The sequence below is a fragment of the Anser anser genome, assembly GCF_964211835.1.
Source record: "Anser anser genome assembly, chromosome: 14".
NCBI classification, from domain to species: Eukaryota; Metazoa; Chordata; class Aves; order Anseriformes; family Anatidae; genus Anser; species Anser anser.
This window is the reverse complement of record NC_139735.1, coordinates 6,253,589-6,274,904: the sequence shown is the minus strand read 5'-3', so window position 1 is coordinate 6,274,904 and position 21,316 is coordinate 6,253,589. Positions and strand designations below refer to the sequence as shown.

Sequence of the window (21,316 nt, the reverse complement as noted above, 5' to 3'; positions counted from 1 at the left end):
TCCTGCCACCAACAGAACAAAAGTCCTGCGGGACCGTGCGGGAGCGGCGGTCCCTGCCGAGCTGTGATCCCGAACAGCGATGCTGGAGGAGACGTGGGGCGGAGGTGGGGCAGGAGACGGGAGCTGGAGATGTGCTCACACGTGGGACACGCCATGGGTGACATCCCTGAGGGACCGCGGCTGGGGGGGACCAGCACCACAGGAGTGGGAGAAACCCATTAAGAAGCACAGAGAGGTGGCAGCCAGAAACAGCTGTGCATGGCTGTAACCTCTCGAAGCATTTGGGACAGATCGAGTGGAACCTGGAACAAGGGAAGCTGCGACTAGGCATGGGAGATGTTTGTGTTTGGGCCAAGAGATGCCCTGGGGTGGCGGGCAGAATGTTTGTTCCATTGTTATAGCTTGTTTAATACACAGACTGCTGGCTAAAAATGCGTATTAACTGGCAATACCTTTAATTAAGTAAAAATTTCCCAAATTGGGACTGTTTTGCCCACGACAAGCCCCTATACAGGGCAGGTCACGGAGCCTTCAGACGAGGCAGCTTTGGCCCTGCAGCACCCCGGTTCTCCAGGGAGAACACCCCCTTGTTGCTCTCCAGGAACATCTCCTCTCCACCCGTGGGATCCAGCCCACCGAGGCCAACGGCAAATGGTAAAATGGGAACAAAAGGGCTGGCAGTTCGAGAAAGGCAGCGAAAGGGAAGGCGAGGACAAAATGACAGGCCTGGAGAAGGGAACAAAGCAGGAAGGCTGTGAGCAGGGCACGGCCCAGAGGCAGGTCCCCCCCCCGGCCACCCCCGCCGCAGGCATTTGGGGCCGCTGCGGAGATGCAGCTGTGGGGCGAGGGACTCGCAGCCCTGCACCAGCTGCCGCGCGCACTGCCCAGCAACGCTGCGGGCAGGGGCTCACTTCCAGGCACGGCCAACGCTAGGTTTCACAGGTTGCGACATCCGAAAAACCCCACGAGCCCTCGTTCTGTGTGCAGAGGGTCGGACCCTTGCCTCTGAGTCAGCTCCAGATCCTCTCTGGTACCGGAGCCTGCGAGGGGCAGACACACGGGCGCTGCAATCCCAGCGAGATTCTCCCAGTTTTCACCCACCGTGCTCCCCGTCCTCCGCTGGGGGGAAACCCAGCCGGGCCCTCGAGTCCCGTGAGTTATTCCTCCGGCTTTTCTTCTTCCTGAGCCAAAGGAGGAGGAAGCGGTGCTGCCCGCACATCTGTGTGCTGCTCGACGGTGCTCCCCACGGTGAGCTGAGGCTGGCTGAGCGATGCTCACGCTGCCGGCCGTGCAGCTGGCTGTCCAGGGCACGGTGACAAGCCCGTTTGTCAGGCGTTGCAACTGGATGGGACACGGCCTGGGGAGAGAGGAAGAGGGGAAAATCCCCTTTGTTAAACAATGAAGTTGGGATTCCGAATAATTGGAAGCTTAAAGCACGCAAAACAATCTTTGAGCGCTCCTGGGGCCTGGCTCCTGGAAGCTCTCGGCGTGTCCACAACGTCCCGTGTCCTGGGCAGGGGGAGGACGGAGGTGGGGAGATCTCCTGCACCAGGAGTGGCTCTGGGCCTGCCAGAGGTGGAGGCAGAAGGGAGCTCTCATCCAGCGAGAGGGCAAAACGAGGCAGGTGACAGCAGCCCGACATCCACGGGAAGCCACTGGGCAGCCCCGATGCCCATGAAGGCAGGGGGCTGCGGGAGGCCTGGAGGAGCAGGATCCCTCCCCAGCATCTCCCTGCGCCATCCTTCCACCAACCTTATGCCCACCCCGAGTCCTTCCATCCTCTCTCCTCCCCTCTCCCGGCAGCCCACTGCCCCAGCCTCGCTCAGCACCCCTCTCCCTCGCCCTCCCGTCCCACCAGGTTAATTCGAGTTCCTGATTTGCATAGGCAGCAGATCACAGTGTTCTGGAAATCCCCTGCTGTGGCCGGAGCTTCCTCCCCGCGCTCTTGCAGCGTCATCGTCGTCGTCGTCGTCCTTCTGCTTTCCTTCCCCCGGCAGGGTACCGGGATGCGGCAGGTCAGCGCGCTGCCGGCAGCAGCCCCCAGCAAAACCCCACTGCTGCTGCCCACGGGCACCGACCCGCAGCACCCGCAGCCTCATGCGGACCTAAACCCATAAGGGATCCCATAAGGCAGATTTAACCCACAAGGGGTCCCGGGGCTCTGCAGCGATCCGACTGTGCCCACCAGCTGCGCAGCAGCCCCCGGCACGGCCACCCGGGACACCCATTCCCGTCGTCTCCGTGGGGTGAATGCACTCAGTTCGCCTGGCAGCATTTAGGGCAGGAGGATTTCTTGGGTGCTGCGGGCTGCTGGTCGCTGCCACTTGGGGTTTGCACGGCCAGACGTGCACTTTCCTTACACCTGAGGAGGGCGAACCCAAAGGGAATGTAATCCTGAAATAAGCAGAGGGCAGGAGGAGAGCTCCGACAGGCTGCCCGTGCTCTCACCCTGCCTGCCGCAGCACGGGCTGGCACAGCAGTAACCACAGAAGCGATGACAGTGCCCTCACGTGAACGAGGCTGAGGCTCCCTAAAAAAACCCTAGTGGGTAAAAACGGCAGCTGTGAACTCATCTTCAGAGCCGCTCCTGCACGCCCGTGAATCACGGCTGCCGTCAGGTGAGCCCCGTGAGCACGGAGGGACCGGAGGAATGAGGAAGAACCACCAGGACGAGAACGCTCTGCTGTCAGCCAGCCCCGCTCCGGTCACTGCTCAGGGGGAAATTTGTCCCAGCGTTGGGGCCAGCCCGGGGGTGACCTAGGGCAGGAATACAGACAGCAAATGGGGAAAGTGAAGAGCTATTTGAGTGGGCAGAGCAGGGTCCCCCACCCTCCTGGCCTTATTGCAGGAGGAATCTGCCCTGCACGTCCCTGGTGGAGACGACAGCTCCCCCGTGCTTTCAGGCATAACTCGGGACCATGGGTGAGGAGCTCGGCAGCTGGGTTCAGCCCCTCTTAGATAAACATTGAAGCCTTTGGTATTTATGCCAGCTCCAGCTTTAGTTCTGATCACCTCGGTGCACGGTCCTTGTGGACTGCCTGCAGGTCTGGCACGCCTGCCTGGCTTCACCAGCACGGACAGCTCTTCCCTGCTCTCCCACAAAGAAGCATCCTCCTGTTCTGGATGGCCAAAAAGGCGGCAGGAACACACATGGGACAATGACAGCACCTCTTGCAAAACGCAGCAGGTTCCCCGGGGAGAAGCACCGAGCGCTTGCAAACCTGCAGTCGCTCAGACATAGGCAACCCGAGTGATGTAACCAGCTCCTCCAGCAGTCCCTGCGTGAATCACAGCCCCCATGGCAGCCCCCTCCCTGCCTCCGCTCGCTGACTAATCCTTCGCACCCCTCGGCTGGGAGGAATGGCACAGGAGAGCCCTTTAAGCGGTGCCTGGCTGCCTATCAAAACCACGCAGAGGCTGTCTGGGGCCTCCATCATGGGGAATTCCCCTTCTCCATGCCTAAAAGTAAACTCAGCTGGGCCGGGCTCCTGCAGTTGGGGATCGCAGACGGAGAGCGCCTGCACCAAAGGGCTCGAGTCCCCCCCCCGAGCCCCTCCGCGCCCGGCCGGGTGAGTAGCGCGCAGCTTTGCTCGGTGGGCAACAGGGACGGAGCAGGGGGGATCGCGAGAAGTTTTTCAGCCGCCAGCCCCAAAGCTCTGCAGATCAGCCCCGGGCCACCCCCTCTGCTCTCGTAGGAATAGAACTGGGTTCGGCTATTTTTTGCAGGAGGGAAATACGATATAAGTATGATGCTTTCTGGGTGCACGGGATTGCGTTTAGCTCTGAAGCTGGCTTTTCTGAGGGTTTACAGAACAAGACGGGGCCGCTGGGGTAAAACAAGCAATCTGGGGAAGAATCGGGGAGATGTTGGCTGTTCAGGGGTGCCTGGCTCAGGAGCGCAGCCAAACCTCCCTGTCCCGTCCCCATGGCACGAGCACCCCAACCAGCACCGCGGGGTGCCAGCACCTGCCGAGCTGGCTCAGCAGGGCTTCAAGGGCGACGTCCTGCTTGGACGGAAGAACACACAGAGACAGGAATCTGTTTTTTAAAAAGCTTTATAACTCAGACAGCACCCCAAAACCTCGAATTACCAAGGAACAATGGAAGTGAGCAGAGGAAAGGGCTGGACAGCTGGAGACAGCATGAGCCCCAGCAAAGGCCACCCCGCCGAGAACAGCAACTGTATGCAGAAAGGAAGAAATGTGAGGGTACAGGCAGCGAGCAAGCAGCACCTCTGCTTACTGCGGGGCTTCTCCACTTTTTTATTTTTATTTTTGAATACCCTTGTGGCAAAACCGGGGCAGGCAAGGAAGGCAGGTAGCGTCTGAGCGAGTTCCAGAGAACCACAGGGGCCAGAAGGCGTTCCCCACGGCTCCTGCTCCTCCGGCCCATTCCTGCTGCTCGTAAACATGCGATAAGCAATATAGAGAGAGGATTGTTGGTAATGGGCACTGCAGCTGGAGGTTGTAATTGTTCCCCTGTAATTAGAGCCAGCGGGGAATTCTCCCTGCCCCAGCTGCTTATGAGGAAAGCTCCCTTTGTCCCCCAGCACCCACGCCGACAGGACAGCCCGGGGTTCCCGCAGAGCCCCCTTTTTTCCCCTCACATCAGCTCTGCCCCCTCAGGACCCCAAACCACCTCAGCGGGGGCTCAGGGGGCTTCCCACCAGGAGGGGGCCGCCCGCACAGGAGGGGCCCGGCCATTTTGTGTGGCTGTAAGACAGGGCAGGCTGCCGACAGCCGCAAGCCTGCTGCCCCCCTCACGAAAAAAAATAAAAAAATAATAAAAAAAAAGAGTGGCGGTTCACACAGCTCCCCGTGTCCCCCTAGGCCGCACAAACCGCCATTATACCGCGCACTGCGCTGCACCGCCGCGGCCCGCCCCTTTTATAACCTCGCCGCCCGTTCCTATTGGCTGCGGCGCCTGTCGGTCAAGCTGGGAAATTCCCGGGGGGCGGGGCTGCCGCTTCCGCCCCGCTTCCGGCCGGGCTGGGGGCGCCGGGACCGGCACCGGGGCCGGGGCCGCGTCCGGGTCCGGGTCCGGCACCGGGACCGGGGCCGGGGCCAGGAGCGGAACCGGGACCGCGAACCGGGAGCGGAACCGGGACCGCGAACCGGGAGCGGGACGGAACCGGGAGCGGCACCTGGAGCGGCACCGGGATCAGCACCGGCACCGGGACCAGCCCCAGCCCCGCCGGCAGCAGGTGGGCTCGCAGCAGCCGCGGCCGTGCTGCCCTTGCCCCCCGCACCCCCCTCCCGGTGCCAGGCCGGCGGCGCCCCGGTACCGGCGGGGAGCGGGGCCGCACCGGGCTCGGTGCGGGGAGGAGGCGGGGGGAGCTGCGGTGCCGTGCCGCCCCGTGCCACCCCGCGCCGCCCCGCCGCGACCCCCGGGGTGCTGGCGGTGTCCCGGTGGGCTCCGTGGGCCCGTCCCCATCCCAGCAGCGGGGGTGGCTGTCACCGGGACCACCGGCGGGGGACGTCCCGGTGAGGGGTTTCGCCTCGGGAAGGGGCGCGTGGTGTTGCCGTGCCTCAGTTTCCCCTTGCTGGGCCGCCGTCCGTGCCCCTCGCGCCGGTGGTGGCAGCGGGGCGCGGGGGGAGGGGACGGGAGGGCCCCAAAATGCGCTCACGGTCACCGTCCCGGCCGCCACAGCCCCCCCGGGGGGTTCGGGGCGTCCGGCCGCCGGCTCGGCGTCACCCGGTGGCGCGGGGCACGGGGCTCGCTCCTCCCCTGGCTTGGGGTTACACAACCCCGGGACTTCCCGGGCCCGTGGGGCTGCTCCAGGCTGCTGCCGGGCTTGGGGTCGCCTTTGTGGGGTGGGAGCACCCCTGGGTCCCCCCACGGGCTCTGCCGGGAGCCCGGTGATGCCGGGGGGGGGTGGGGGTTGTGGCCACCGCTGTGGGCGGAAGAAAAAGGGTGCTGCGTGCCAGCTCTCCTCTGGGTGAGATCGGGCTCGGCGGGGACCAGCGGCTGCGTCCCCTCCTCAGCGCCCCGTTGTGCGGTTGCACCCGATACGGGGGCAAATATGACTTTTTCCCTTTAGCTCGCTGCTTCCATCCTCTCGGGCAAGCAAGAAGGGCTCTGCTGCCTCTCCCAAAGCGCAGGTTTTATTTGCTACCTCCAGGAAAGACAGCTGGGCAGCGAGGAGGGACTTTGAGCAGCGGGGCAAATTCCGGAGACAGGAAGGCTCCGGCGAGGTGCGTCCTTGAGCTCCGTGTCCGTGGCACGGCCAAGTAAGCAGTGAGAGCGGGAGAGGCGCTTTTGCGTCCTTTGGCATCCTTCCTGGCCCCGCAAGAAACCCTCTGCCGCCCTGTTGGTCTGCCCTGCGCGCAACAGCAGAGCTTTTTAGCGCGGGGTGCGGGCTGTCGCCTGCCAGCGGCAGGTACAAAACCCTCGTGGGTGGAGGAAGCCGAGCCATCCCCCCGCCCCGTAGCGCTGCAGGGCTCCTTTTAGAGCAACAGCCCGCAGGGTTTGGGTGGCAGCGGTAACTTGGCCGCGGTCTCCCGCTGCTCGGCTCTCCCCTGGTGCTAGTTTCAGCGTGGGTCGCCCCAGCTGAGCTGCTCCCGACGCGCCCGTAACGCCTGCTGCGGGTCGGATGGGGCTGCGCTCGCCTTCCCACCCTGGCAGGCTGGAAGAAAGGATGCTTCGGGCGGAGGTTCAGGCCTTTCCCTTCGGGGACCTGCCTCCAGGAGTCCTGCAGCACCTGCTTTCCTCCTGGTACCCGCGGCGCGGAGCCCGGGAGCTCTCCTCGTTGCTTCCTCCTAAAGCCGGCTCCGCTTCTGCTTCCCTGCGGGCGAGACCAGCCCAGGGGATGTCTGTCCTTGGAGCTGCTGGAGACGATAAGAGGCTGGGCTCGGGGCTGTGGCATTTTGCTGATTTCCAGCAAAGCGTTCAGATAAAACCACCTCCACAGCACCCATCTGAGCTCTGAGGGGTGCCGAGGACCCTCAGCCCTGCCGAGGAAGGTGATGCTGTAAACGTGCAGGGATTTACTTTCCCCCCCCGTGCGTTCCCGCCGGGGAGGAGACTTCCCAGGAACAGGGCGCGCCGGGGCGAGGAAAGCCCCGCTCTGCATCCCGGGGGGAGCTTTGCCAGCCTCGTGCCCCCTCCCGAGCACGGGGACATCGCGGAGGGGACGAGTTTGGTGTCGGGTGGGGACCTCGCAGCGTCCCGCGGCTGCGGTGCCGGCTATGCTCCCAAGCTGTTTAAATACCGGGCTGTTTTCATCTCCTCCTGGGAGTCTCCCCTGCCCACTCGCCCTGTCATTCTCTCCTCCTGCTGAGCTGTCGTAAAAAATTTACTACCTAAAGGGCTGGCCGCCCCGCTCCTTGCACCCAGCGCCCGCCCACGGGCAGCAAACACCGAGCTGCCGGCGGTGACCGCGGCGTCTCGCAGCCTCTCCCGGTGCCGCCTCCTAAGGGTTTTCTGCCTCCCTCCTCCGTGAGCATCTTGTGACCGGCGAGGAGTCACCGGGAGGACCTGAGTGGTTTTAATCATAAAAAAACCCAGCCGACCCACCCGAAACCCGGCAGCCTTTGCCTGGGTTAGCCGTGGGGCTGGGGAGTGCCGGTGCACGTCTGTTGTTCTCTCTCCTCCCCCATTTTTGGTGAAATGGGAGGTTTTCGTTGCAAATCTCACGTTTCGGCACTCCCGAGCCTTTAAGAGAAAAAGGAAACTCTGACACCAGGCCTGGGAGCTGTGACCTGGTCTGTGTTCCTGTCCCAAGGGTGGCAGCTCTGTCCTAGGGCTTCCGCGCAGAAATTGGGCTGCTCCTTGACCCCGTGCCCCACCAAGCCAGGCTCAGGTGCTGCCGCGATGCTCCGTGCTGCCTGCGCCTTGCTCGCTGCTGAATCCCGTCTCTCGTGGGGATAATCCACAGCCCTTGGGCAGAGAAACCTGCGACAAAACCCCGAGAATTGGGAACTAGCGGAGGCTGGAGCCTTTTTTTTTTTGCCTTCGTCCAGTCTGATCGTGGTGAGACGTGAGTGCGGCCGGCGCGGCTGTGAGGTGGCTGCGGGTCCCCAGCCCTGCCTGTGCCGCTGCCCCCGTCCCCCAGCAGGACACCTGCAGTGACACCTCCCCGCGGCGGACGTGCTGCCACCTCCCTGGGTGTCGTGTGTGTGTCCCTGTCATTTCATGAGCCCCCCCTTACCTGCGTGCATCCCTGGGCGGGGGGCCGGGGACGTTTCACGAGGCTGCGGTGGCACTTGAGCTGCCCGACGGCCCCGGGAGCTGGCGGCACAGAAACTGCCCCGCTTCTTCTTCAGCTTCCTGCCAGCTGCTCGCCTCCCCCAGAAATAGCCATCCCTCGGCCTGCCAGGGGCTGCAGCCGGGAAGCCACCGTCCCCCCGCTGCCGCGGGCCCCCCTTTTCGGCAGGACGAGCCCCCCGCACGAGCCGTGCCACCTATCCCGTGCTACAGCCCCCGGCACAGACCCGCCGGCGGGCAGACGTGCCTTCCGCCGAGGCCAGGAGGTGCCGTTCCCAAGGCAGGCTCCCGACGATGCCGTGCGTAATTAGCTCCCGAGGAGGCGGCTGTTAATTGCTGTGGGTGCTGCCAGGTGGCGGCTGTCAGCCGGGAAGTCCCCGCGGCGGCAGGTTGCCCGGCCCGCCTCGCCGACCGGCCCCGATTGCGCCTGGCACGGGCGCTAGTCCGAGGTCGAGACGGTTTCGGGGGGGTGGGCTTTCCCTTCCAAGACGCCCCCCCCTTGAGCCCTTCCCATTCCCAAGCCGCCTCGGCTCGGGGACGGGCACTCGGGGAGCACTGTGGGGTTTGCCCCGTGTCCCCATCGCCCTGCTGGGTGCTGAACCGCCCCTGGCACCGGCACCGGCAGGCACCGGGGGGCCTTGTTTTGGCAAGGGGGGGGTGGCCGTGATCCCAGCAGCGGCTTCACCACCCCCGGGGAGTGGGGACCTGCTCCCACGAAGCGGGGAGTTTCGCTGGGACGCCCCCACGCGCAAGGAATTAACCGAGCAAACCCTGCGCTGCGCTCGGGTGTTCCCTTCCCTCGTGCCTTGCTCCCGGCCCGGCGCTGACCTGGTTACCAACGGGCACCCCGTTTCAGGAACCTGTTCCGTGGGGACCTGGTTTCTCCGGCTGAAGCCGAGGGCAGAGCGTGTCCTGGCTGCCGGAGGCTCAGCCCGCGCAGCTCGCAGGCTCCCCCGGCACCGCAGGGCTGCTCCTCACCCCGTGCCCTCTGTTTTCGTTTGCGACGCGTGCAGCGCTTGGGAGCAGAGTGGAAGGATTTGGTGGTTTGTTGTTTTGTTTTGTTTTTTTTTCCCTCTCTTCCCCTCTCGGCTCTGTTTTTGGTGAGAAATATTTGCAGAACTCTTTGTCTGAGGGGCTTTCCAGTAAGACGTTGGCAGGCTGGGTGTGTTGGTTCCATTCAGTGTTTGTTTGCCCCGCTGCACAGGAGGAAATTGTGACTTCGGTTTAAGATCCCATCCCTTTCACACTAGGTAGGAAAAAGCATTCGACAAGAAAACCAAAACCTAACCCCAGGTCCTTCTCAGAGCCTCCTGAACGAAAAGGAGCATCCTCCCGGCCGCGGGGATGCCCGAGGCTGGGCAGGAACCTCTGGGTCCCCGTCCCCACGGGGATGTGGGTGGCTGCCACCTCCCCGGGGACCGCTGGTGATGCCCGCTCTCGTGACAGCTCTCATGGCCGTGACTCACCCCGGCACGTTCACCCATGTGGGGCCGGCGTGAGCAGAGCCCTCAGAGGGAAATTTCTTCACCTGATGCTCTCCGTGCTCCCCGCGCCGCTGCGGTGGGGACCGGGGTCCCGTGGGGTGGGTGGAGGTGACGCCGTGCTCATCCCCGCAGGGATGCCCGGCCGGGAGGTCGGCGGTTAAACGGCAGACATGGAAGGGAGAGGCCCCTACCGCATCTACGACCCCGGCGGGGGCACGGAGGAGAATGGATCCGCGGCTTTCGAGCGGCTGATGGAGGAGAACGCCCGGCTGAAGGAGAAGATGCAGGGGATAAAGTCTATCGGTAATTCTGTCGGGAACTGCTGGCGGACAAGGTTTGGCTGCTGGGCAGCCCTGGCGCAGCCCGCACCCGTTCCCTGGCCCTCTTTAAGAAGGGTGCCCAGAGCCAGGGCTTTTCCACGAGAGCTCCTGGGGCGCTTTGCAGTGGGATGAAGGGCCCAGCAGCCGTGGGATGAAGGGCCCAGCAGCCGTGGGATGAAGGGCACAGCAGCCGTGGGATGAAGGGCACAGCAGCCGTGGGATGAAGGGCACAGCAGCTGGGACGTGCCGGCGCTGGAACGCCCCAGCCCGGCGGTGCCACCCCCTTTCTCCTCCTCGGCCGCCTTCCCCCACCCGCCCCGGGTTTTGCTTTCGGTGTCATGACCCAGCTTCCGCTTTCGAGTCCTGCTTCTGCAGCCGAATTTCCACCTCCCTCGTGATCCCCATGACTGCCGTGGCCCTGCCTGGGACGGGGACGCGCTGGGGTGGGAGGGGATTGCGCTGCCAGACCCCAAGACCTGCAGCCTCGACAGTGCCCTGCCCGGGCTTAAATTCGGCTCCCGTGGGAGGTGGAGGAGACCTCTGGGGGTGCCTCCTGCCACCGGTTCTGCAGCCAGTGAGCCACGGATAGAGCTTTGCCGCGGGGTTTGGTGTGAAAGAGTAGTTTCTGGATGAAAAAGGACCGTGCTGGGTGCTCCTGCACCCAAACAGGGGGTTCGGGGCTCGTGGCTGGGGCTGCGGCAGCGCAGGTCCCCGGGGAAGGGGGGTGAGCACCGGGTGAGCGTCCTGCGCTGCCCCCCAGGAGAGCTGCTGGAGGAGTCCCAGGTGGAGGCGTCCAAGCTGCGGCAGAAGGCAGAGGACCTCGTGAAGGACAACAAAATGCTGATGGGCTCGTCTGCCTTGGAGGAGCTGGTGGAAAGCGGAGGTAGGAGGCGGGAGGCTCGCCGAGCAGGGCTACCCTGACAGCTCGGGGCGGGGGGGGGGGATGTGAAGGGGATTTTCCTGAGGGTCGGTGCAGGGGCGCTCACCTCTGTGTTAAAGAACCCAACCTGGCTTCATCCCACCGTAACGCAGAGTTTGCTCACAGCTGCTCTGGCTCCTTAGCCATGCCCGAGCTCTGTTGCATGGGGTCAGCTGTAGTAGGGAAAGCCGAGGCAGCTCCAGCCTGCGGCCCTCTCATCTCTGGAGCCTGTTGGTGATGCTGAGCTCGGCCAGGAGCCTCCTTTCCTGGGGAGCCCTGGCGTAGAGCTGCTGCAGCCGAGTGTTTCTGTTGGCACCGAGGTCGGGCTGCCTGAAGCACAGCAGTTCGGAGCGATAAGAAGTGGCAGGGGTGACAAGGTCCTACTAGATCCAGCTCCTGTGGGTTCAGCCTGCCGAGGGCAAAGGCCAGCAGGAAAACCTCTGCAGCTTTGCCTGGCAGCCCTGCCCCTGGAATTTGAGAGGTGTCTGTCCCATCCCCGCTGCCGAGGGGAAGCTGCATTCGTGCCTGAGCTCACGGTCCCTGCTCTCTGCATCCCAAAGCGCTCACGGATCTCTCTTCTCCCCTCTTGCAGCCGCCGGCCCCAAGCCCAGCTCCACCCTGGCCGCCCCAGGCAGCGCCCAGCCGGAGGCAGAAGCGCGGAAATCTCCAAATGTGAGTGGTGGGAGCGCGAGCTCGTGGGGGATGTGTGGAGGGGAGATGCTCCGTGTGGGGGCTGCCGCTCCCCGTCGGACCTGACCCGGCTGCCTCCTGTTGCAGGGCTCCTCGTCGGAGTTTGAGATCGTGGCTGTGGAAGCGCAGGGCTTCCCCCAGGACAGCGGGAGAGCGGTGAGTGAGTGGGCCCGGGGCTGGGACCCGGCCGGTCGTGGGTGGGGGTCTCCGTGCGGCCCCGGGGCTGTGCTCCCTCCCCGCACCTCGCTCCGTCCCACCGTGTACAGGGGGCTGGGGGAAAGGCATCCATGCCCCAGGCATCTGGGGACACCGGTGTGTCCAAGCGCTGTGACAGGGACGGGAAGGGCTGTGATGGCAGGGTGAGCTGTGGGGATGCCCTGACACTCCCCTCCCAGTCCCGCAGCAAGTGGGAGGACCAGCTCTGTTCCTGCTGTTTGCTGCCGCCTGAATGTCCCCAGGCTGGCACTGTCCCCTCATCTGCTCCAGCTTTTTGGGTGTGCTGGGAGGGACAGGAGCAGGGACGGTGACTCCAGCCATCGCAGCCCCTATGGCAGTACCAAGGGGACAAATGTTCGGGGACGCGCTGTCCTCGCACATCCCCATTTGCCAGGCTGGGGTCTCGTTGGACCCCCCAGCGCACACCCGCGGGTTGGCTCCCCGCCGCGCCGCACACCCTCCCGTGGCAGTTTCAGGGCTGTTACCCCAGGTACGGGGCGCTGGGGCAGGAGGGGCCGCCGGGGAAGCCCAGGGAGTTCCCAAGGGTGGCCGGTGAGTCAGCGGGGCTGGGAGCGCCGCGGGCGGAGGTGTGCCAGCGTGTCCCCGCCTGGGAGGCAGCCAGGGCCGGGCTGTGTTGTGCCGGCACTGCCGCGGGTTTCCCAGGCGATACAGGAGGGCAGCAGGCACGAGCAGGGAGGACGAGCCCCTTGGGGACACCCCGCGTGCGTAGGTCGGGGTGTGCCGTGACGCCCGAGGGTGCGCCCGACCCCAGCTCCCCCAGTTAAACGTCCCGCACACCGCGCGGTGCCGTGGCAAGCAGGGGAGCTTCAGAGCCATGCTGAGGGACGAGGGGAAGGAGCAGGCTGAGGTAAGGTGTCCTGAGCCAGCAGCGCAGAGGGGAGAAGGCCCTGCAGACTGGGAGGAAGCAGCTTCAGAAAGAGAAGGGGTTATGGGCTAGAGATGGCTCCTTTACCATCGAGGAGCGTGGATTGGCAAGGGTGGCAGGAATCAAGGGGCTGGCAAGCTGTTAGAGAAATTCCCCTTCCACCCCGGGACTTGGGGTAGCCGTACCCAGGGGTTGGGCATCAAACCTTTGTAAAGCCAACGCCAATTTTTTTAGTGCACTGAGGGTTGGTGCAGTGCCTCTGTCCCTGGCAGTTTTGGAGAGCTGAAACCTGGGTGTTTCCACAGCCTGAGTGCTTGCAGTGCTGCCCTCTGCGCCTCGCTTCCTTCGTGGGTGGCAAAGAAGCGTGGGGTCAGAGGGGCGCGACCTGTAGGTTCAGGGAAGGTGTCTTTGGGGCGCAGTGAGGGCGGCGCTGCCTGCAGGCGCAGATGCCATCAGAGGGAGCGGACGCGTGAGCAAGCAGCCAGGAGCGGGGCTGAGGCGCAGCCGGGCGCTGCGGGAGGCAGAAGTGCCCAACAGGAGGGGCTCTGCCATGCTCCTTGAACCCCTCTGACCCTAATTCATCCCCTTCCCTGCCCAGGACTTGGAGCCGCTGCCCACCGAGGACGCCAACCTGCTGCCGCAGCTGCAGCAGCTGGAGAACACGCTGAGCGGCTGCGCCCAGGAGGCCAGCAAGGACCAGGTCTTCGTGCGCATGGGCTACATGGCCTCCGAGCTCAAGCGCCTGGCCTCCAAGGTGCACAAGAACGAGCAGAGAACGTCGTTCCTGCAGGTGAGTCAACCCTGGCCTTTTGGGGTTTTGTTTTTTTTGTTCCCCTTTTTTTTTTAACCAAACCCCCTATGGAGCAGGTCCCCAAGGTGGGCACCACCTACGGCTTGGAATGAAGGGGGTTTTTGTGCTGGGGGCTTGGTGGGCACCCAGGGAGGCTCTCGGGGCTTGCAGCCTTGGTAAAAGGAGGGTGTTTGTGTGCGGTGGTGCCGGGGGGGTCCTCACACTGCTGGCATTGACCCCGCAGACGCTGTGTGAGACGCTGCACACTGAGAACAAGGAGCTGCGAACCAAGCTGGAGAGGGACCTGGAGCAGAGGAACCAGGCCCTGGAGAAGCTCAGGTGAGGGTGGCCGGCAGCGAGGGGACGGGGTCACCCCGGGGGTTTCTCCCCGCTGACCCGGGGGTCTCTGCCTGCAGGTGTGAGAACCAGGAGCTGCGGAGGATGGTGACGCTGAGCAACCAGGAAAGTGCGAAGAGGGAAGCTGCTGAGCAGCAGCAGGTACGGGGGCAGCGTTGTCCTCGGAGGGGCCGGGGAGGGAGCAGGGAGCCAGCCAACACACAGGCAGATATCCCCCACCTCATCTGGGTTCTCCCCAGTTTGTCCCAGTATGACTGGAGCGCCTTCTCAGGGCCTTTAGGGAAGGGGTGGCCGTGGGAAGGAAAATGGCTTGCAAAAGCCCCGTGTGTGCACCCACAGCAGAGCGGGGCAGGAGCAGAGAAGGCGCTGGGCAGAGGAGACCTGGAGGCCAAGGAGAAGAAGGTGAAGATCCTGGAGCACCAGCGCAGGGAGGTGAGGATGGGGCTGACACGGAGGCAGCAGCACGGAGGATCGGGGTGGGTTTGGGCTGTGGGGTTGCGTGCCGGGCCCCTGCTCAGCCGGCACTCTCTGCCCGCAGCTGCTGGAGGTGAACAAGCAGTGGGACCAGCACTTCCGAGCCATGAAGCAGAAGTACGAGCAGAAGGTAGGGCTTGGGGCTGCGTGCTCAGGGCGCGCGCCTCTGCCGGGCACAGAGGGTGCTCGGAGGAGACCCAGCGTGGGGAAGGGGCTTGGGGCTGTGCCTTGCTCAGCTCCAGGTGGCCCCAATGTCCCTGTTCCCCGCCGGCAGATGACAGACGTGCACCAGGAGCTGGCCGAGGCCCGGCGGGCGCTGACCGAGATGGAGGCGGAGCGGGAGCAGAAGCAGCGGGACTTCGACCGCAAGCTGCTCCTGGCCAAATCCCGCATCGAAACGGAGGAGGCGAGTCCCCAGGGTCGGGTGGTGGGAAGCTGCCGGCCCCATCGCCCTCCCCTGACTGACCCCATCCCCGCAGGCGGAGAAGGACAGGCTGGCCATGGAGGTGCGGGACCTGCAGCAGAGGATGCGGTTCCTGCAGGAGCAGCTGGCGCCCGTCACCAGGCAGAGGGAGTACCAGGAGAGGGAGATCCAGCGGCTGAACAAGGTCGGGGACAGAGCACGACCCTGGAAAATGGCTTCTGTGCTGCCCACCCAGCCTCTTCTACTCCCCCACGTCCAAAGCTGATCGTGTTCAGCCCCTTCCAGCCCAGCTCCTTGCCCAGGAGCCATGGAAGGAGATGCCCCCCGCCCCGTGCTTGCCCTCTTCCTGGGGGTGGCAGCATCAGGCGATGCCCACCCCATCCCTCCGGGCTCCCCAGGGAGAGGGGCTATCTGTAGTCCTTCGTGCTCTTTCCCAGCTATACCCCCTTCCCACGGCCCCCCAGAGATGTCACCCCCTCTAACACCCTCTGTGTCCCTCCTCTCCCTCGCCAGGCACTAGAGGAGGCCCTGAACGTCCAAGCCTCCCCACCGCCCGTCTTCGCCGGCACCCTGGAGCCGGCCGGGAAGGTGCCGCAGCAGGAGCTGCTGACCCAGAACGAGCTGCTCAAGCAGCAGGTAGGACGGGAGCTGGGAGCGTGGTGGGGCTGGGAGCACAGCGCCTGTGCCGCGGTGCTGGGGAGCTCAGCATCCTCCACTCCTTTGCTGGACGCGCATGCCGGGGGCTTGGTGCAGCTGATGGGGTCGGGGAGTGATAACACAGCAGCGGTGCCCGCCTCGGGGTGAGCCAGGCACCCACCCAGCCCTGCCTTCTGCCAGGTGAAGATTTTCGAGGAAGACTTCCAGCGGGAGCGGAGCGACAGGGAGAGGATGAACGAGGAGAAGGAGGAGCTGAAGCAGCAGCTGGAGAAGCTGCAGAAGCAGCTGGTGGTCTCCAACAACCAGGTGAGCAGCGCCGGGTCCTTCAGGGGCAAGTCAGAGATGCTCATCCCCATCAGCATGGAGGTCACCGTGCCCACCTCAGAGCAGATGAGGAGGGACAGAGGGGCCAGAGCGGTGGTTTTGCTGCCACTTGTCCCTGCCAGAGCCAGATGGGGCGAGCTGACATTTACTCGGGTGGGTGACACAATGCACCCGTCCAGCCTGGCACAGGAAGGTGTCTTTGAAAGGTGTCAGCAGCTATCCACAGTGAGCCTGACATGGTCGAGCCCATGGGGAGGGCTTTGGGGCTATCTCCTCTCAAACACCTCCCTCCTGCTCTTCTCCTGGGAGTCCAGTTTGGGGGGACTGGTCCTGCGGGGCACTGAGCGTCAGGGTGGGCTCTGCACTAACCTGTCCCCTCGCCCCCAGCTGCGCGCCTCCAAGGACGACTGCCAGAGGGAGAAGGAGGAGAAGGAGAAGCTGAAGAAGATGCTGAAGCAGCACAAACAGGTGGGACGAGGGAAGAACCCTTCCTGGCCCTGGGGCAGGGGAGCTGGGAGCCAGTGCTTGGTGTGGGTGGGCTGCCCTCGGGCTCTCAGCATCTCCCCTGGCTCCTCGCAGGCTTCTGGAGAGCGGCTGCACCCCGAGCCGCTGCCGGGGCCGCTGGGCCCGGCCTGCCCCATGTACCAGTACCAGTACAGCCCCCCCGTGCCTCACCCCGTCTACCACGGCTTCGACGAGTGGCAGCAGATCCGATACCCGCCGGCAATGCCGGGTGAGCACGCGCCGGGACAGAACTTCCACCATTTCCCCCCGGTGAGCATCCTACCTACCCACGGCGGCACAACGGGGAGCACAAAGTCCCCTGCGAGCAGGTTTGGGGTTTGCTGCCTCCGAGTACGGAGTGCAGCTGGTCACTCACTGGTTCTGTTTCCATCTGCTCTTGCAGCCAGAATACCCCTGGCGCCCGCCCTGTGCCATGTCCCGGAGCCAGAACGCCCCGGCCATGCCTGGGGTGAAACCGGTCCCCAAGGATTTGGGTAAGGCTCGTTCTGCGGCCCCAGAGCCCCGGGCAGCAGGCGGCACACATGCTGGGGAGGGATGGGACGGGTTTTCAGGCGGTGCTTTCCCCTCAGCCCCCACTGATGTGAGGAGACGGGCAGCGATGCTGCTGCGTGCAGCGCCCAGCCCGGCCATGGGGTCGGTCCCTGCTCTGTCCCCCTGCCTCATCCCCTCCCCTAAAGACCCCAAACACGAGGGGCTTGCGGCAGTGCTGGAAATGTCTGCAGGCGCTGGACCCCGAGCAGCCCCGGGGTTTACGGCACTGGGTGCTCAAAGGGGAGAGTGGGAACGGCTGTGGGCTGGGGCCCCGCACTCCTGCCGCTCCGTCCCAGAGCCAGACGCGGTGGCCCAGGAGCGGTGCTGAGGCCGTGCTGGTGTCTCATGTCTCAGAACAGGCAGGCCCCGGATTGCCGTAACGCCCAGGAGCGCCGTCGCCGTGCCACAGGCTAGCAGCAGAAGGAAGTAGGATGTGTGTGTGTGCCCGTGTACATAGATCTAGGACCTTCCTCCGGCCGTTTGCCCTGTGCGGAGCCACGCGCTGGATGCGCGCCCGGGGCCGGAGAGCCCCGCGGTGCCGGAGGGCTGGCGGGTGGCACGGCCGTCCCCGTACGGCCGCGTGCCCGGCTGGGCGAGCGGGGCCACGTCTTCGGGAAGAGGAGCTGGCGCTGCCCAGGAGCTTCCCATGGTCCAGGAGCTTCGCCTCCTCCCCATGAGGAGCATCTCCGCCGGCGGGGCCTCTCCTGGCGCTGGGAGAGCCCGCGCCCCCAGGCGAACAGCCGGGCCGAGGGTGGTTGGTGTCGTTGTATTTATTTAAGGACCGAAGCTAAGCTGAATCTCTTTTGTTTTCTTCCTGAAAGAGTGCTTTCTCCGGAAGAGCCTCGGTGTAAATGCTCGAGGTGGGAGTTGTCTAGACTGTTTTTCCAGATTTGTTCCGATGTAGCCACGTGTCCAGAGAAAAATAGGAACCGAATCGCTGCACAAGCAACCCAGTATTTATTTATCTGAGCGCCTGCTCTGCTTCCTCAGCCCCATGTCCCCTGCGTCCCCCCGCTCCCTGCGGCCGGGGCCAGCTGCTTCAACTCGAGCTCACTCCAGGAAAACAAGTCTGGAGGGGGGGAAAAATAAAACCGAGCCTGCAAGCGTCACTGTCACGTGCGAGCCAGCAGGAGCCGTGCAGCCGGGGCGTGCTTTTCTCCAGGACCTGGGCACTGCTTACAGCTCGCAGCAGCGCTCCTCCTGTCTGCTTTTGCCCGGGGTTTTTCCCTTCTTTGCTCTGGACTGAAACCTGATCAGCGCTCCCCTCGCTTTGCCCGAGCCCCAGCCTGGCACCGCCGGAGGCCGGGCTTGGCACCGCCGGGGGCTCTGCCGCCAAGCGTTAGGAGCCGGGATGATAAATCCGTGATTGCTGTAAGCCGTAATAAATGCCGGGAGGTTTTCCAGCCGGGGGGGGGGGGGGGGGGGCTGCAGTTGTCATCCCCGCCTGGAGATGGTGCCCCCCATCCTTGGCTTGTCCCCTGCCCCATAGCCGAGGTAGGTGACTCCTGTTCCCCCCCCCCTTTGTCCCCAGCTCGGTGCCCCCCACCCCTGTCGCAGACGCAGGGCTGCGCGTTTGCAGAGCCTTTATTGGGCATTTCTAGGGGGGGAGCACAGGGGCCGCCACCCCGGGCTGGGAGAGGAGCGCGTCCCTGCGCGGCACCGCGGGCAGCCTGAATGCACTGAAGAGCTGCTCCGCGCCCGGGCAGGATCAGGCCCGGCCCGCCCCACACCGGGGGCTTTCAGGCCAGGCCTTCATGGAGATGCGATCTTCTGCCCCCGGGGGGGCGGCCCCTGCGTCCACTGGGGGGGGGGGGGGGTCACCAGCAGGGGTGGAGGTGGGAAGGATGCGGTGGGACTGGTCCCTGGGGAGAGGGACGGTGATGCAGCATGGGGTTGGATCTCCAGGGGGGAGAGGGCATCTCGGGGTGACCCCCTCCACGCCGGTGCCGCCGGCCCTAGTGGCCCCGCTGCCGCCGCATGTAGGCGATGATGTCGTTCTTCACGGTGGCGATGTTGGCGCGGTGGTACCAGCGCATGACGGGCACGCCGTCGGGGCCCACCAGGAACTTCTCAAAGTTCCACTTGATGTCGTGGTTCCGCAGGGGCTCCCAGAAGAGGTTCTTGGGGTTCCCGAATTCCTCCGCCACCGGTGGGCAGGAGTTCTGCAAGGCGGGGGTGACAGGTCAGTGCCTCGTCCCCCCCCCCTTAAAAAAAGAAGCAAGCTGGGTGCTGCCCCCCCCCTTGGCATGGCACCCACCTTCAGGAAGCTGTAGACCTTCTGCTCCTTGGCCCCGTTCACATCCCCTTTCTGGAAGAGCTGGAAGTTGGGGACGAAGCCGCCTCCTGGCCGGACATATCTGCGGGGGACAGCAGGGGGTGACCCGCGTCTCACCCGCAGCGGGGGGCCCCCCAAACCTCATCCCCAGGCTGGGGGGGGCTCACAGCACCCCCGCGGTACTCACTTCAGCGCCGGGAGGATCTCGGAGTTCTGGCCAGGCTCCTGCTTCCCGAATTGGTTGGAGGGGAAGCCCAGGACCACGAGCCCGTAGGGCCCCAGCTCATTTTGTAGTGCATTCAGTTCTGCGTGCAAGCAGAGCCGGGGCTGGGTTAGCGGGGCCGGCAGCCAGGATCCTGCTGCTGGGCGCAGCGTCCCCCCCAGGTCCCCAGGGACCCCCCAGGGCCGTCCCCTCCTTACCAAGGTACTGCAGGGTGAGCCCTCAGTAGGTGGCCACGTTGACGAAGAGCACCATCTTCCCCGCGTACTTCCTGAAGGGGATGTACTCGTCCCCGTCGATGGTCAGGGCCCCGTAGTCGTAGATGGTGCCCCGCACCGAGTCATAGCATTTCACCTGCGGGACGGGGAGCGGGACAGGGGTGTCCCACGGCCACCCGCACCCACGGGGCAGGGATGGTGGCTGTCACGGTGCCGGGACGGTGGCTGCCACCGTCACCTCTCCCGCCACCGGGCGCAGGGCTGGCTGCGGTGAGCCGGGCAGCTTTAGGCACACGCGTGTGCCAAGAGGGGCACGCTCACGCAGCGGGGCCGGGGCTCGGCGGGGATGTTTATCCAGCCAGGATCTCTCAGGGAGGCGAGAGGCCAGCAAGCAGCCCGAGCGTGCCAGCAACGGGAGGAAAACAGCCCCGCGAGGGCCGGCCGCGTCGCTGCGCACCCGGCAGCGGCGCCGGGCACCGGGCGGAGCGGGGCAGGATCGGGCCCCCGCGGGGAAGTGCGAGGATGGAGCAGCAGGGGTTAACCCGGGGCGGGGGGGGGGGGCACCTCCCCTTGCCGTGGCAGGAGCCAGGCACCCAAGTGGCACCCGGGGGCTATTTTGGGAGCTGGCAGGACGGAGAGTCACGGGGGGAGGGGGGGGCTCAGCCTCCGCGGGGCCCGATCCTGCTCCGCTCCGCGCCCCGGCAGCGCACGGGGCTTCCCCCCCCAGCCGCTCTCCCCGACCCCACGCCACCATCCCCGCGGTCCCCGTGGCGGGGGGGGTCGCCCCCCTACCCCCCCCCATACCTTCTCCCTCTCCTGGCTGTTCCCCGGCTGGACGAACCCGGCCAAGACGAGGGACAAAATCCAAGCTCCCCGGCACCAGCTCCCCATGGCGGGGGCGGTCGCGGGCACCCCCCGCCCCGGGAGAAGCACGGCACGGAGGGGCTCAGCCTCGCCGCCTTCTGCCCTCTCCCAGCCCGGTGGCGACGGGGAAATAGCGGCGGGGCCGCCCCCCGGAGCCAATCCCCGCCGGGAGGGACGGGGCCGCCCGTTAACCGTGTGCGCCCTGGGGCGGCCGCTGCGCAAAGCGCCCCCGCCCCGCGCCCCGGGGGGGCGATTTTTTAAGGGTTTTTTTTTTTTTTTTTTTTTTTTTGGTAAGGGGGAAGAAGGTGGCGGGGCCAGGTTGGCACTTTCGTGGCGCGGGGTTTGGGTTTTCGTGGGAGCAGCGCGGTGCGGGGCGGAAAGCGAAGGGGTGCCGGGTGGGGGGTCACCGCGCGGAGCAGGTCGCCGGGCTGAGGTGCTGGGAGCTGAGCACCGAGCTGCCCCATCAGCATCCCTCCACGAACATCCCTCCGTCAGCATCCCGCCGTCAGCATCCCTCCGTCAGTATCCCTCGGGAGGCTGGGCAGGGGTCCGTGGGGTCCCCCCCACCCCCAGCTCCAGTGCCCTCTCCCCCCGCGGCCGTGCTGCTCCGGGCTGAAGAAGCATCAATCGAGCTTCGAGTTTACAACCAGAGCAAATGAGGCTTTCCCATTTTTCCTAAAAGCCACCCCGGGGCTGGGGGGGCTTTGCCCCGCAGTGACCCTGGTGCGATGCTGTGCTCACCGGCCGCGGGCAGGGCGCGGCGGTCCCTTAGCCCTTAGCGTCCCCAGGGACAGGAATTGCCAGGGCCCTGCTTGCATAACCGGGGAATGCAAACATTTATCCTGGGCTGGCTCCAAGGAAATATCCGTGGTGAGGTGTAAATTCCCTAAAGCCCCTTAAAATAATTTAACGGGAGGACTGACCGGCCGGAGGGGAG

The 21,316-nt window shown here is 65.1% G+C and overlaps 2 protein-coding genes across 5 annotated transcripts; one reads left to right on the top strand and one right to left on the bottom strand.

Annotated features, from left to right (window-relative positions):
* Positions 1 to 3,437: 3,437 nt before the first annotated feature.
* Positions 3,438 to 17,751, top strand: TNIP1 (TNFAIP3 interacting protein 1). Of its 4 annotated transcripts, none has more exons than XM_083798864.1 (18): positions 3,438 to 3,569; positions 9,822 to 9,992; positions 10,770 to 10,892; positions 11,521 to 11,600; positions 11,706 to 11,774; positions 13,319 to 13,510; positions 13,755 to 13,849; positions 13,927 to 14,008; positions 14,210 to 14,299; positions 14,406 to 14,471; positions 14,616 to 14,747; positions 14,821 to 14,949; positions 15,279 to 15,401; positions 15,603 to 15,728; positions 16,134 to 16,214; positions 16,326 to 16,520; positions 16,654 to 16,744; positions 17,157 to 17,751. In XM_083798864.1, the coding sequence occupies exons 2-18, from the start codon at positions 9,860 to 9,862 to the stop codon at positions 17,180 to 17,182; spliced, it is 1,833 nt and encodes a 610-aa protein (XP_083654990.1). In that variant the 5' UTR covers positions 3,438 to 3,569; positions 9,822 to 9,859; the 3' UTR covers positions 17,183 to 17,751. The 4 variants fall into 4 exon arrangements, with proteins under 4 accessions (XP_083654990.1, XP_083654988.1, XP_083654989.1 ...); XM_083798862.1 differs by having other exon boundaries at positions 14,207 to 14,299; XM_083798863.1 differs by lacking the exon at positions 3,438 to 3,569 and adding an exon at positions 4,954 to 5,203.
* Positions 17,752 to 18,368: 617 nt separating this feature from the next.
* On the bottom strand, positions 18,369 to 20,610 carry GPX3 (glutathione peroxidase 3). The gene is made up of 5 exons (XM_083798873.1): positions 20,320 to 20,610; positions 19,498 to 19,651; positions 19,265 to 19,382; positions 19,060 to 19,159; positions 18,369 to 18,964 (listed from the first exon to the last, which is right to left on the bottom strand). Exons 1-5 carry the CDS (start codon positions 20,404 to 20,406, stop codon positions 18,758 to 18,760), a joined length of 666 nt encoding a protein of 221 aa, XP_083654999.1. The 5' UTR covers positions 20,407 to 20,610; the 3' UTR covers positions 18,369 to 18,757.
* Positions 20,611 to 21,316: the final 706 nt, after the last annotated feature.